Source organism: Ptychodera flava, chromosome 16 (genome assembly GCF_041260155.1).
Source record: "Ptychodera flava strain L36383 chromosome 16, AS_Pfla_20210202, whole genome shotgun sequence".
NCBI lineage: Eukaryota > Metazoa > Hemichordata > Enteropneusta > Ptychoderidae > Ptychodera > Ptychodera flava.
In genome coordinates, this window is record NC_091943.1 from 29,672,609 (window position 1) to 29,687,226 (window position 14,618).

At 36.6% G+C, this 14,618-nt stretch overlaps 1 protein-coding gene across 1 annotated transcript; it reads left to right on the forward strand.

The window, feature by feature from the left end:
• The first annotated feature begins 10,957 nt into the window (after positions 1 to 10,957).
• Positions 10,958 to 14,082, forward strand: LOC139114506 (perlucin-like protein). The gene is made up of 4 exons (XM_070676290.1): positions 10,958 to 10,990; positions 11,443 to 11,818; positions 13,081 to 13,160; positions 13,883 to 14,082. The coding sequence occupies exons 2-4, from the start codon at positions 11,484 to 11,486 to the stop codon at positions 13,912 to 13,914; spliced, it is 447 nt and encodes a 148-aa protein (XP_070532391.1). The 5' UTR covers positions 10,958 to 10,990; positions 11,443 to 11,483; the 3' UTR covers positions 13,915 to 14,082.
• The last annotated feature ends 536 nt before the right edge of the window (positions 14,083 to 14,618 follow it).

Sequence of the window (14,618 nt, forward strand, 5' to 3'; positions counted from 1 at the left end):
GTGAGATCGTTTCAGAATCTCGCTCATCAAAATCAAGCCAAAATAAAACATCAGAAAATCGTTAAAAGTAAATGTTTTCTACAATTGATTCTTATAACTTTATGCAAACACCGACATCAAATACGCATATTGAAGTTCTATAACAACATTGAATCAATTTATTGATTTAACGCCAGGCGATAGCATACTGCCAATGCAATACGGATGAATGTATGTCATCTTCCATCAAGGTGCTCAAAATGTCGTCTCGAGGGAAAACATAAGTGTATAAATACAAATCTAGGGGACTTATACTGTAAATCAAGTTTTTCGGAACTCATGTTTCGTTACATTACTCGTTTGAAGAATAATATTTCCATTAAAATATCAATCAACAGGATCTGATTTTTATTATTCAGACTGAAAGAAGTCTGTTTAGATCCTATTAATCAAGTGCTGATATTTAGAGTGTCCGTTGCAATAGTCATAAATGTGGACAAGTTGAATTATTCTATTAAGTATACTAATAGCTTTTCATCAGGTAACCTTGATTTACTGTAGTCTGTTGTATTCTAATACATTCATTTTGTCCAAAGTTTTGCCTGCAGTACTTTCGACGTGATAATGAGATTGTTCGTCCCTCCATTTTGCTGTAAAACTTTATTAAAAGAGATTTAGAGGAAACCCGCACACAACGGCAGAATTTGCTTTAATTTCTGCGTTGTTTTTGAATATCTGTCCATCAAACGCTGGTGTTATGATTTGACAGTTGTAGTCATTGCCCATGAGTTGAATTACAGTGCATTGATAAAATCACCATTATTGTAAATCGTTTTGAAAACGATACCATACTCGTAAATGTAAATTGATAAGTACATGTGGAATTTTGTGCATCTATTGTGATTTTCAAGCACATCGGTTTGCTGTGTTTGTTTTTTACTGCAGCTATGTAGTTTACTATGTGTCCGTGTTGGTCTACAGAATATTGAGTTTGATTTGAACTTATTTTTTACTCATTTATTTCACTCTCGACTCCCTTTGCTGGAGGGCACTATTTCGAAAATATTGCACTGTTTCGAATCTATTATTCTATGAAGGCGGTTGCTGAAGTCCACTCACTGGGAGTCTGTTTTGCTCCCCAAAAATATACTTTGGTCTGAGACTATTTTTGTTGGTTAAAATCAGTCCATTGTGTTCACTTAGAGTCACAGTTTCATTTCCCGGGAAAAAGCAACGCTATCTTTGCCCTACTCGATTGTTTTCGACCTGCAACACCCCTGTATAGTTAGCCGAGTTGAATGATTTGTTCTTGAAATCATAAATTCTCGGTCATAGTCGACTGTTTTCAGCTGAAATCATCTGAGTCCCTTTGTTCCTGTTAATATGTCTATAATTAAACAATAGATATGAACAAAACGTTAAAATTGGAGATAAGTTTAAAATAATGCAGTACTGTTCATAAGTGTCAAATGGGAAATCTCTCTTTTCAATATAACTATACAAAAATTATACAATAATACCAGTTGTAATTTTCTACTTTCATCGAAATAAACCACTCTCCGCGATTCAAAAGAAAATTGCGAGCGAAATTCAAGGTTTGACACACAAGGCTCAATTTGTCAATTTAAAGTGAGTCGAATTGCAATACAAATATCACAAACTGCAAATTGAGCAATTGAATGTGCAGTCTTGTAAATCGTCCTCACCGTCTGCACTATTTTCACCCTCAAAATGTCAGAAGGTGGTAAATGAGCGACAGCGAAAATAATAAACAATAAAAAATAAAATAAAAATAATAAAAGTATTGAAATGCAAAATTTACTCTTGCAATTGCCTGCTCGGGCTATCGTTTTTTTGTGTGTACGAGGTGGTAGTCCAATTTTAGGTGGTCAGGAGTTTATCAATTTGGGCGTGGGTACAAAAATAATTGCAGACTCAACACAAACGATAATAACTGAACGCTCCCTTGTTTAAAAAAATATTACATTCGGCACCGTTATCTACATAACTGATTACATCTAATACGTCATTTAAAGGATGATACATTTGTTTCTATGATTACAAATGATTTTCGAATGAACACAGTGCTGGTTGATAAACAGCTATTTAATTCCAAGTCAGCCTTCTGCCGATTTCAGCATGGTGTTCCAAATATTGAAGCTGTTGGTAATACTTCCGCTGAAGGATTATTTTCCTAAGACCGTGGTTGGCCGATCGGCTGTTGTCGCGATTTTTTCTAATTAAATATTTTCAATGCCGGCCTAACACAATATGGAAAGTGGTAGATATCGGTTTATGTTGTCTCTCTTTTTTATTTATTTTTTTATTTCTTTCCAACTTAGACACTTGGCAGTAGATTAGAGTACAAATGACTTGATAACATATCTGATTACACTCCAGGTGGCAATACTTCTCTGCAGCAGTTTTACAATGATAGGTAATTTATTTCATGATACGCATATACAAAAGTGAAGGAAGCTTAGTCAACTGGTAATACTAACAAATACCTTAACGTATATTCAACAGAAGGCAGAAACACACTCAACATCTGAATCCCTCCATATTCAATCGAGTTAATTTGCGTTAGCAGTTGATATCACGGCGGTGCATCCTCTATGGCAATAGATAATTCACTACACAAAGCGGGCAACAAAAGCAAAAGGTAGAGAATGCATCCCTTGACATCATCGTGTTCACTAAAAAGCCGTTATTTTGCTAATAAATCCCCGTTCATAATAGTTACACGGCTGTTTATTATGTCTCATTCAGTTCTGTCAATCTATCGCCGCTAATACTTTAAAATGATTTACTAGTATATACTTGTAAAGATTTTATTTGTTTCAAAATATAAACTCTGTCCATTTCATTCTTCGTTCTACATTTGTCTTTGTGTGATTCTGTTAAATCTGATGGTTGATACATTTGTGTCCGCAGGGCTATATGAAGCAAAAGTTGGTGTACTCGATGCATAGATTGACCTTGTGTGCGTTGCATGTTAGCATGTATGGGAATGTGTCCTGTTGAACTCAAACTGCATGGCGGGTTCGCGGTCGGTATACAACACTTTTGCTCGGTAATTAAACCAGCATTTACACATCTAGGGTGGTTATGTATACCTAAACAGTTTTGATCGCTTTCTTTTTTGCTCGGTAGAGTAGGTTTCTGTCACCTAGATATGTTTTACCTCAATGAGATGCTTGCTGTATCTACCGTACTTTTATGTATGACGATTTTGAGATATTTTTGCTAACAATAAGGATACAAACTCACACTGAACAAAGCCAAAGTATCAACTGCAGTGGAAATCCCAGACGACGTCAAAGGTTGCACACTAGCTGCTATGCTGAAAAACATTTTTTTTTTTTTTTTTACCACTAAAACTTTGCACGCTTGTCCAAACACAAATTAAAATTTCAGTTTTTCTAAGTTTTTCTCACTGTATTCTGTAACCAAGATATCAAAGTAACATTGTAACATTGTTCAATGCAACTATGTGAATGGGTATGAGAGTCAGCACGTCTTAGTCCTAACTGTGCAAAACGATACTTGTATTGAACGTGTAAGCGTATATCATCAACTTTCTTAACTACTTCCCTCCAATTAGCGTTTAAAGGTCAAACTGCATTTCTATTCCACAATGAATCCGCACCGGTATCGTGTCTAAGTAAACTTTTCTATACAGAGATAATGAATAATAAGGATGAACAATTTTTTTCGCGTTCCAAAATATGATACTTTGCAGACTTGGTGCAACATTTGATACTTTCCCCAAAATTCAAAATGCTTTCAGTTGCCAGGCCTTCCACATCCACCAAGCATATTGTGACCGATTCCCCAATCGATAATACGACAATTCGTTCAGAGTATGCTGACTGAAAGGTGCCGATGCTTTATACCTGCTAGCGCTGCAGCAGGTATAATAGACATTATTTTGCGATAGTTATTCCTCTTTGCTTGTGTATTCAATTGCGTATGTACCGAACGCCACTTGACCTGTACATAGAGTTCTACAATACCACCCCGTTGTTTGAAATTTGACCTCGAGCCTAAACATAGGCAATTGTGCAGCAAAAATATCAGCCTAGCCATAGACTTTAGACCATTATCTGTTATCACACAAATTACGTGGCAAAACAATAGCTTTTGACATGTATACAAATTGATTATGACATGCAGAATGGTGTATTTGAACCTGAAGGTCACATGGTCACATGTCACATGTCATATGACGGGTCACTGTGCTTGATTTTATAACCAAAACATGCCAAACAAAGCGAAAGCAAACGAAACTAATTTATTTATTTATTTATTTATTTATTTATTTATTTATTTATTTATTATTTATTTATTTATTTATCTATCTATCTTTCAAATGGAACAGTGCTTTACCCAAAACTTGAAGGCAGTTTTTATAGGTTATGGCCAAGATGGGTCCACAATATCCGTTAGGGGTTATCTGATATTGGAAAACTGCAAGGCAAGTTTTACATTTGCGAAGCTACGTGACTGAAAACTTAACCTGCTGAAAAATAACGTGTGGTGTAAACCCCATATGAAACAAAGAAGAGTATGTTCTGATGATTTATTTCAAGTTTAACCAATCAAAAAAGCTCGTAGCAATCACTTATTCTATAATTTTACTTCAACGCTTCGGAAACTTCAAGTTTAACGACGCACAAGTTGAAGATTAACAAATAAGATCGCAATATTTAGTACTTTGCACCAGTCTCTCTCTCTTCAATAGGATCAATGCAGACGCATTGTGTGCGACCTGAGGACGCAGTGTCTTATCCTGGGGTTACCCAACAACCATGTTGCAGGTATCATAACTGCCAGTAGAAATATACTGATAAATAAAACAAGGTATGTTCAGTTTGTTATGCTTGGGGGTCCAGTTAGCTCCATGGTTCAGCTGAACGAGAAACAACTCTGTGAGTTTCACAGGTCTCTCGGCAGCGCCCTCTGTGAAGAGTTTTGTTTCTTGTGCGTGCACATATTTGCAACGTTGCGATTTCATTAATTTGCGCCGAGGAATGTGTTTTCTCTCCTCAATGGAAGAGTAAGTGAATGGAAAACTAGACATTTATTTTAGCATTTCGGAGATGGTCACACTCTTGTTTGAATAGGAAGGTCACCCGTTTTTGACTGTAAGGAGGAATACGTATTTACAGTGAAAAAGTAGTTTTTTTCCCTTAAATCATGATATAAATTTTGATTATTAAAGTAAATGACAGGTCACCACAACATTTTGTTGATAAATAGTTAAATGCGGAAATACCGATGAAATAAACACATGAATAAAATATGCATAAATATATGTAATGTTTCAAGTGCAGTATTTATAAAAATGCATACATGGAGAATGCTTTATTGTTATACTAAAAAGCAAGATGTCGACAAACTAAGGTATTCTCATTACGAAAGATATCTTGCCTAAATTCAATTGTTAGCTGTGATTATGCCGCCTTGCGGAAGTATGAGGTTGGGTAACTCCAGGGTAACACTTGCCACAGTAATGTTGTTTATTTTGACAATGCTGTTGTAAATTGGCAATTACTGAAGAAGGAACTTCAAAAGAAGCCATCACACAAACACCGTTTATTCTTATTCTATTTTCCATGGCAGATGGCAGAGGATGGGTGGTGAGGGGGAAAGGGATTTAAGCATTCTTGCTTCGCAGCAAACGAAATCCACCCGACCCCTTCAGAATGGATTAACTGAACGACTTGTATTGTTTCCTTTATTTTTTTATTAATTTGTATGTCAATCCAGATCTTGATCACTTTTATACATTCCAAATGGTGCGGGATTAGCTCCCTCTCGGTTTCACGAGGTCGCTTCCTCCCCCAAACCCGAAGTGGTGAGTATCCTCGTGCATGCTGAATAGCGTCATATCATAATCATGTTGTTAATTAAAGAGTAGGGCTAATGTGCAGCATCTCGGAAGCTGTTATGCAATTGGTTTGCTGAATTTGCTGCGCATATTGACAATCAACCAATCACATATAACCCTCCGAGCCAACTGCACATCAGCAGAAAGAGTATGATGGAAACGCTACCTAGAATAGAACCTAGAAAGCGGCATCAATGTCATTATCTTTTTAAAACACTGTCGAAAGCCCTTTAAGTTGTTTGCATTAACCAGTACATATGAAAGGAGAAGAACAAAACATAGCAGTTCGTAATAGTCTACAACCATTTTTACGACAAATTTTCAAAATCAGAGCCATAACCTATCATTGATTTTGTCATGCAGTGGTTTTGTGTGACACTATCTCTTCTGACCGTCTTTCGAACAGAGACAAATCCCTTTTTTTTTTCTTAACGCCTGACTTAATTTCTATTTTTTTTGCAATCTGTACCCGCTTCACTCCTTCTCTGAGGGAATTTTATCTTAAACATCTCAGAATATAATTTTTACAAGCTTCTCTTTTTTTTTCAAGTTTTGAGGAAGGCATCTGCAAAACGACCAGTTGAAATAGCCACATTGCTTTGTGGCGCCTGGAGAAAATTTTCCATCTGTACGTGTTTCATATATGGATAATAAAGTAATTTGAATTGAATTGAATTGAATTGAATTGAACGCTTAAACTCGTCAGAATCGGGTTGTCAAGATCCATACGCGGAATGAACGATAACCAAATCCTAATGTAAAGTGATATCCCTTGCTCCCCTTCGAATGCGCCATGATTTTTGTGACACCCTAAGTACAAATACGATCATGCCAAATGTAAAGTCAGGATTTTGCAGACTATTTCCTACAAAAATCAGCTTGCTTTGACTTAGAGAATCAATACATGAAGCTTGACATCAGAGTAAAATCGGCGGTATGGTAGCACTTTATTTAAAGAGCGTTTGATAATAATGACCACTCCATTTTAACAGATAAACTAGACCACTTTGGAGTGAGACATACCGAACTCAAAGTAATTCATGCCCATTGAAGTAACCATACACAGATTGGCTATAATATAGAATTACTTCTACAGTTTCAATGATAAAAACCTGTGTCCCGCAAGGCTTCACTTTTGATTTGCTGTTGTTTACATTTTATGTAAATGACCGACCTTAATCTTTGAGGCGTTTTTGTGTAAACGTGTCCGCTGCCAAGAGATTTAAAAAGTTTGTTTCTCATCCTAGACATATTGCGAAAATGATGCGGTGACGCGGGTTTTTTTTACTTCTCATGTTTTTATTCTTCAACCAATAAACACGCGCAGAAAAAACATGAAAACAACATAGGAATGCACGCTGAGATAAATGCATAGCAGTGTTGGTTTAGTATTTTTGTATAGAAACAGTTATGCGGTTTGACTTTCAGTGCAGCTTAAGGTAGCTATATACCTTTTAGACACTTTCAGATTTTTATTTTTTTCTCAATTGAACACGTCCCAAACCCCAATAAAGTATACATTTTCTGAAAGCCCTGATATAGAGCTATCCGACCAAGCACTGTACACGGTCATTATTGCATAAGAGTCACGTGACAAGCGTTTTACTAAAAACGGGTTTTTCCCGCCTTATGCAAACACGCTGCAAGATTTCCTGTTGGAATTTCTTCATTGACAAGCCTTGACAATATCCTTCAAAACCGTGTCTGGGATTTTTTTTATATGCCTTTGTTTTCTTTAAATGCGCTCTTAAAGGTGTTAGATGAAGGTGCTTTTCAAGGAATTTTAATTATCACGCCATATAATTTGAATGGAGCCTCCGGGAAAAAATCGCAGACACGGTTTTGAAGGATATTGTCAAGGCTTGTCAATGATGAAATTTCAACCGGAAATCTTGCAGCGTGTTTGCGTAAGGCGGGAAAAACCTGTTTTTGGAAGGTTCAGCAAAACGCTTGTCACGTGACTCTTATGAAAATAATGACCGTGTACTGTGCTCGGTCGGATAGCTCTATATCAGGGCTTTTAGAAAATGTATACTTTATTTGGGTTTGGGACGTGTTTAATCGAGAAAAAAATAAAAATCTGAAAGTGGCTAAAAGGTATTTAGCTAACAGTAACATATGTGTACAGTTCTGAATGGAATAGTATTATCAGTTATTTTGTTAACAGTTCTGTTTTATACAGCACTGTGTTATGCGCTATCGTCGCGTATTTTTGCATTATTATGTATTATTTTCATTTTGTTTCCTTGTGAGCAGGAAAAAAGGTTGACGCGCGGGGTCTATATTGACGCTTGCGAGGATGGGAAACAATTTTTTTAATTTTTCTTGGTCTTAGTGGAGCTTTTGTAGATTTAGAATGCGTTTATGCTTTGCTATGAGAGAGAGAGAGAGAGAGAGAGAGAGAGAGAGAGAGAGAGAGAGAGAGAGAGAGAGAGAGAGAGAGAGATATCGATGCGTGTGTTTGTTTGAATGGTACTTCGTTGTTGATATTGTTAAAAATGTTAAAACGTTGCGTACGTGAACGGAAGATGAACGGATACGTCATCATTTTCTGCGCGCTCTTATCATGTTGTGATTATGTCATGCGTTTTCTAGTCGTGTGGCAATCGTTCTCAATGTAAAAAAGCCCCTTTTAATTACGTATATCTTTTCCGAGAGCGATTTTTACGGTCGCTTCGTTGTAAATTTGGTGTTCAATACAGACATTCCTTTCCTTTGTTTTTTGTTGTTGTTTTTTCGATTGCTTTTTTATTTTGAGATGTTTTCCCAACAAATAGGATACAAAGTCGCACTGAACAAAGTCAAAGTACTAATTGCAGTGGAAGTCACAGGTGACGTCAGACGTTGCCATGCTGATAAACATGTTTTATTTTACCACCATGGCCTTGTACGCTTGTTCAAATAAAAAGTAAAATTTTCAGTTTTCAAGTTTTTCTCACAGTATTCTGTAAACCAGATATCAAAGCAACATTGTCTAGTCAATGAGTCAATGCGACTATGTGAACGGTGAGTCAGCACGTAAAGTCCGAACTATGTAAAACGATGCTTGTATGAAACGCGTAAGCCACTCTGCGCTACGTTCTCGCTACGGATGCAACTTTAACCTCTCCAGTAAGCGAAACCGTTACAATATGAATAAATCTTTGATATACTGAAATTTAATCTTGTATAATTATTACAAGCTCGAATTTTCTTTATTTTTTTCGTAGGTGATGTTATCTTTATTCTGTTATGTGATCATGAATTCAATAATTTTGACAGAGATACAAGACGAATTTGCTGGCCAAATAATTACTGACTGCCCCCCTGAGTAAAGCATATTCAAAACAGCTATTCACATTACACTGACTTCAGCTTCGTACGTCATGGGAGGATGTAACTTTTGAATTCCTCGTCAGCCTTCTGCCGATTTCAGGATGGTGCAGTGAAGCTGTTGGTAATACATACGCGTGACGATTATTACCCGAAACATTTTGGGAGATCGGCTGTCCTGGCGATGTTTGTAAATTAAATATTTTCAATTCTGGCTTAACACAATATGGAAAGTGGTAGAAATCGGTTTATGTTGGCTATCTTTTTTATTTATTTTTACATTTCTTTTTAACATCGACAATTTTTGATCGCAAATTTTGATACGAACGACAGCCAACATATGTAAAATGATTATTTGCCAGGAAGCAATATTCTCCCTGTAGTATTTTTAAAAATCATGAAAAGTAATTGATTTCATGATACACATATACAAAAGTTAAGAAAGCTTTAGTCTACTGGATGCAAGTACTGACAAATGCCAAACAAATTTATTCAACAGTGGGCAGAAACAGACGAATATCCGATTTTCTCCAAACTGACAGCAATAATGTCACCGGGGTACTTCCTCTATGCCAAAAGTTTATTCAATACACAAAGCGGACATTAAAAAGCGAGAGGTAGAGATTGCACCCCCGATATCATCATATTCGATAAAAGCCCTTCTTCTTCCAATAATTTTCTGTTCATCGAACAGGAGAACGCTCGTCCGAAACAGGCTTACCAGGTAAGAAATTAATATTTGTCACTCTTTAATGTTTCCTTGAATGAAATACTCGTACCTCAGTTCAATAGAACTTTGTCCATCCCAAGCATGTTACTGTGTAGCTGTACTTGTGCAGCAACAATTCACCATGATTCTATAATTGCCTGTAAAACTCATCGATTCGATGACCTTGAATCGGTATTGAGAGCTTTAAGACACGCTAAACATCCACAGGCTGTGGCTATGACTTGTGCTTCACTTGCAGTATACGAAAACAATGGAAATAACTCGAACACTACGTTGTCATTTTCAAGGATTTCTTTTGCATTTTCAGACTCGAAATGGATCTCAAAGCTGTACGCGTTCTCATCCTACTTTCTGGAGTAGTTGTCGTTGTAGCACAGGTAGTGTAATGCCTATTTAAATGTGCGACAGAACGCTTGTCTTGTCGAATCAAATTATCCGCTTGAAAGTATTGACACAGGTTAATCGCATACGAATATTCTAATGCAAAGACGAGTAATGCCATATAAACAGTTACATGCCTATAAAATCATGTCTCATTCAGTTCTGTCCATCTATCGCCGCTCATACGTTTTAAGTGGATTTATACTTTTTATAATTGTATATATGTCAAATTATAATTTTTCTACATATTGTCCGGTTATTCTATATTTGACTGTCAAATTACATCTGTGTTCATGGGGCTATATGAAGCAACAGTAAGCGATGTATTCTTTGCATAAATACAGCATGTGTGAGTTGCGTACCAGCGTGTATGTATGAGCGTGTATCTTGTTGAACTCCAACTGTATGGAGGTGTAGCAGTCGAAAATACAATTTGTTTGGTTATTGAGGAAGCACTTACGGCTCTTAAGTGATTATGTATTTGAACGGTTTTGATCGCTGTCTTCTTCCTTCGAATCCAACCAGGAAAGTAATCTATTTATCATTTAAATTTGTTTAATCTTTTAACCTCTGCTACCTTCATATGTTTTACCTCAATGAGTTGCTGTATTAAGCGCATTTATATGTATTCTTCCCGTTTTATATCATTATTCTATAGCCCGCGTCACAGGATAACAGGTTGCAAGATTGTGTGCGTAAGTTCTGCATCAAATGTTCACTATGGTACACTGTGACGTGCTACAAACTAATATTTTTATTTGTTAGATCGGTGTGAAAAATGGTGTTCGTTTACGTATAGTTGTTCTAGTAGTAGTAGTAGTAGTAGTAGTAGTAGTAGTAGTAGTAGTAGTAGTAGTAGTAGTATAGACTGCACTAAAACGTCCATTTTCAAGAAGCGTACACTTGTGTGAAACTTTTGTTAGTTGTGTGAGGCAAAATACCCAATATTTTATGTGTTAGGAAATGTAACATGATCATGACATATATAGTTGAGAAATGTGAGCAAATTTGTATTCATCTCAATATGTAGGGAAACTCTGATGATTGTTCAATGTTGATATATATATTTCATTACTTATAATGCATTGTGATACAGAAAATAGTTTTTGTAGTGTTCTCAATTCTGACACAAACTTTTCCTTCACAGCATCTTTCTGTCTGTGTAAGAGGTATGAGGTGCATTGCGAAATGCCTGAAGATGCCAACTCTTACGGGATGACCTACTATGGGTATGCTGAGGCGAAATGCCGTGAACGTGGAGGTAGCCTTGCTAACTTAGTTGATGCACAAATTGATTCCATGGTTAGGGCCTTCATCGCCGGTAATGGGCTTGATGGCCCCCCATGTATCAACAAGCCAACATGGGGATTTTTTATTGGTCTCACTGATGCTGATAGCGAAGGTACATATGTTTGGAACAATGGAATCGAGATATGCGGCAACGGTTTTACAAACTGGGCTCCCGGCGAACCAAACAATAATACGAACAAAGACAAGGATGGGCAAGATTGTGTTCAGCTTTGGTAAGTTGCTCAGAATTTGTCGATGTCTCCCAAAACAAACAACTTATAACAGAACGATATGCTAAAACTACGTGACTAAACCAGGAAGAAATCCAAGTAAGTGTTTCTTCAGAGAATCTGCCGTTTAGAACGATTGAACATATCAGAGTCATTGAAAAAGTACATTCCGAGAATTATGTTGCTCAAATCGTTGAGAGAACGGTAAATGTTTCCCCAGGGCACCTTAACAATTTTTAAGGTGAAATACTAAGAATTACGTCAAAATTAAGTTGTGGTGTCATTTCTTGAAACTTTGCACAAATATTCTTGGAAGCTGAGCAAGTGCGAAAATGAAATAAAGAATGGGGGTCATTGCGCTCGTTTCCATGGAAACGGACGTTAAAATGGCGTCGTTAGAAATAAATAAAAATGATATAATTCACTTAAACTGAAGAAAGCAATTAAAAAAAGCTTAGCACATGAGTTAATTTTAATAAATACCAAGACTTAAGATCCAATCTATCGTATGTATAGTTTTCATGATGTTTGTAAAGAATTTTTTACATAAGTATCGATTACAAAATTACGATATCGAAATTACATCACTACATAATTTTCGAACTTTCTTCCTGTCGCTCTGAATGGTGTCATTTTGACCAAACTTGGCGAATAAACTCCTGACATAATACCATTTTGTTTACACTTTTAATAAAAGGGTGTCACCACGCTACTTTTACAATATCTCAAGGTGAATGGGTAATATGCGCCATGTAAATGGGAGAGAAATGTTAATTTTGTCGCTCATATTGAATAAAACCAGCTTCCTAGGGGGTCAAAATATGACAAGGTTATAGGTCATATGTATTTAAAAGAGACTGGGTCAAAAATTAGGTAAAAGCTCAATTTCAACAATGACATGTGATGTTAAATACATGCGCAACAAAATAACCCATTTGCGGCAGGCTGGAGTTAAATCTGCGCAGAAACGTTCTAAAGCGTGTGCGCGTCCGAATTCGTCGCACTTTACCTTAATTATTCCGATACATTACATTTGCCTCCCTTTATATTCATACTCATGCAACGGAGAGAGAACAAAACAGATTTATTGACGGGCATCGTTAGGCCGTAAATGTACATACATCTTTTGCCTCCAAATTTAACGCTAACAAAATATTATTTGAAGGAAATTTTGCTTTTGGATAGGATGTTTCTGTTCAATGTGATACTAATTACATGCTAGATCGGCGTCTGCTATAGTTTATTTTGTTGCTTGTTTATGTTAGGTATAGACGTGGTTACGATGGATTATGGGATGATGAATACTGCAACTTCCGGCCAAAAGGATTCATCTGCGAGATTCCTAGTAAGTATTTTTTGCTTAATAAATCGATAGATCCCTTGAAAATAAAGTTAAGATAACATAGGCTTATTTTGATTGATTGCACAGATAATGATCATTTAAAGTTCCATTAGCTTTATCTTCTGGCGATTTTTCCGTTAGTTTTGATTGAAATGATCACTGGCTCATGTTGAATAGCCTGTCAAATAACAGAGAATCGCATATTATTCGGAAACATTACGTGCCCTACAACTAAATAACATGTGATTTTACAACGAAAATTTCAATTTTTGTCCGGACAGAAATACAAACTCTGTTGACATGCGGATTGCAACGTAGGCATTCTTCTGCACCTGTGCGAGCCGTTTACAGCGATTTCAAAATAAATATTCATTACTTATGCCCGGTACTTACGTCGTAGTCCATTTTCCGAGCACGTTGCGTAGCCAGATCATGCAGATGTCTGGCAATCCACGACGCAATGTTGTTTTGATCCTGCAATAAGCGTGAACTTGTACATGCCAGACGTCAACAAACGAGCTCGGAAGGGCAACACGTTTGAACAAAAATTAGCAGTTTTATGTGGCTATAACATCACTAATCATGTTTGTTTCTTCGTAAAACAACATTTTGCAACAAATATGAGCCTCCAACATGGAATTTTCCGAGGTAAAAAATGGTCAAAAGTTACAAATAATGGCCCTTTAACTGTGATACCGAATAATATCCAATGTTGTCTCTTACAGACCACTGTTGTTGCAGTGAAGCACCCAACTAGCTTTTTCACGCATCGCCATCTCTGAGGAACACTCTTAGACTGATCAATGAATTCTATGGACACTTAAACATCTATCATCTATTTAACTTTTCTAGTATAGCCTACTTTGAACTGTGAACTAGAGAAAAATAAAAAAACAGTAAAGTTCTGTATGACATGAACTGAAAATGTGGTATGAACAATGTTTTCTTTGTGAGCTGTGTGCTGTGATTTTGTAACCGACCAACAAATTCCTATAGTACGAAGTTGAAAATGTTTTCAATACTGCACCATTCGCTAAGGACCTAGAAACACTCAGAAAGTTGTCTACGATTAAGGACTGTTTCGATTTCCTCAAAATACTATAGTCTGAAGAGGAGACTTAGTCAAGCTACAACTATTGAAGTCTTCCGAGGAAAAAGAGGAGCACACAACAAAAACATGAAAAAATGGTAGCGAGACAAGAGTGCTCGACCAGAGTTCCCGTCTTCAAGAAAGTAATTTTTATACAATAAAATACAACCAATGTCAGTCAACATGTTAAAGAATCAGCCTCCGTCACTGGTATTCAAACTGGAAACCCCTCCGTAATAATTGGCAGTATTGAGTAAATCACGCGCAACTTGATCTGTATATCACCTGCCAAAAATGCCGTCAACAATATATTGGGGAAATTAGGAACTAAGAGAATGTAAACCACGTGTACACAAACACAACTATCCCAT

Bases quoted from the DNA above. Each gene is read 5' to 3' on its own strand.
- LOC139114506 (XM_070676290.1), top strand. From the start codon at position 11,484: ATGCCTGAAGATGCCAACTCTTACGGGATGACCTACTATGGGTATGCT. The intron at 11,819-13,080 runs GTAAGTTGCTCA...TGTTTATGTTAG, and splicing joins CAAGATTGTGTTCAGCTTTG to GTATAGACGTGGTTACGATG. The intron at 13,161-13,882 runs GTAAGTATTTTT...TGTCTCTTACAG, and splicing joins ATTCATCTGCGAGATTCCTA to ACCACTGTTGTTGCAGTGAA.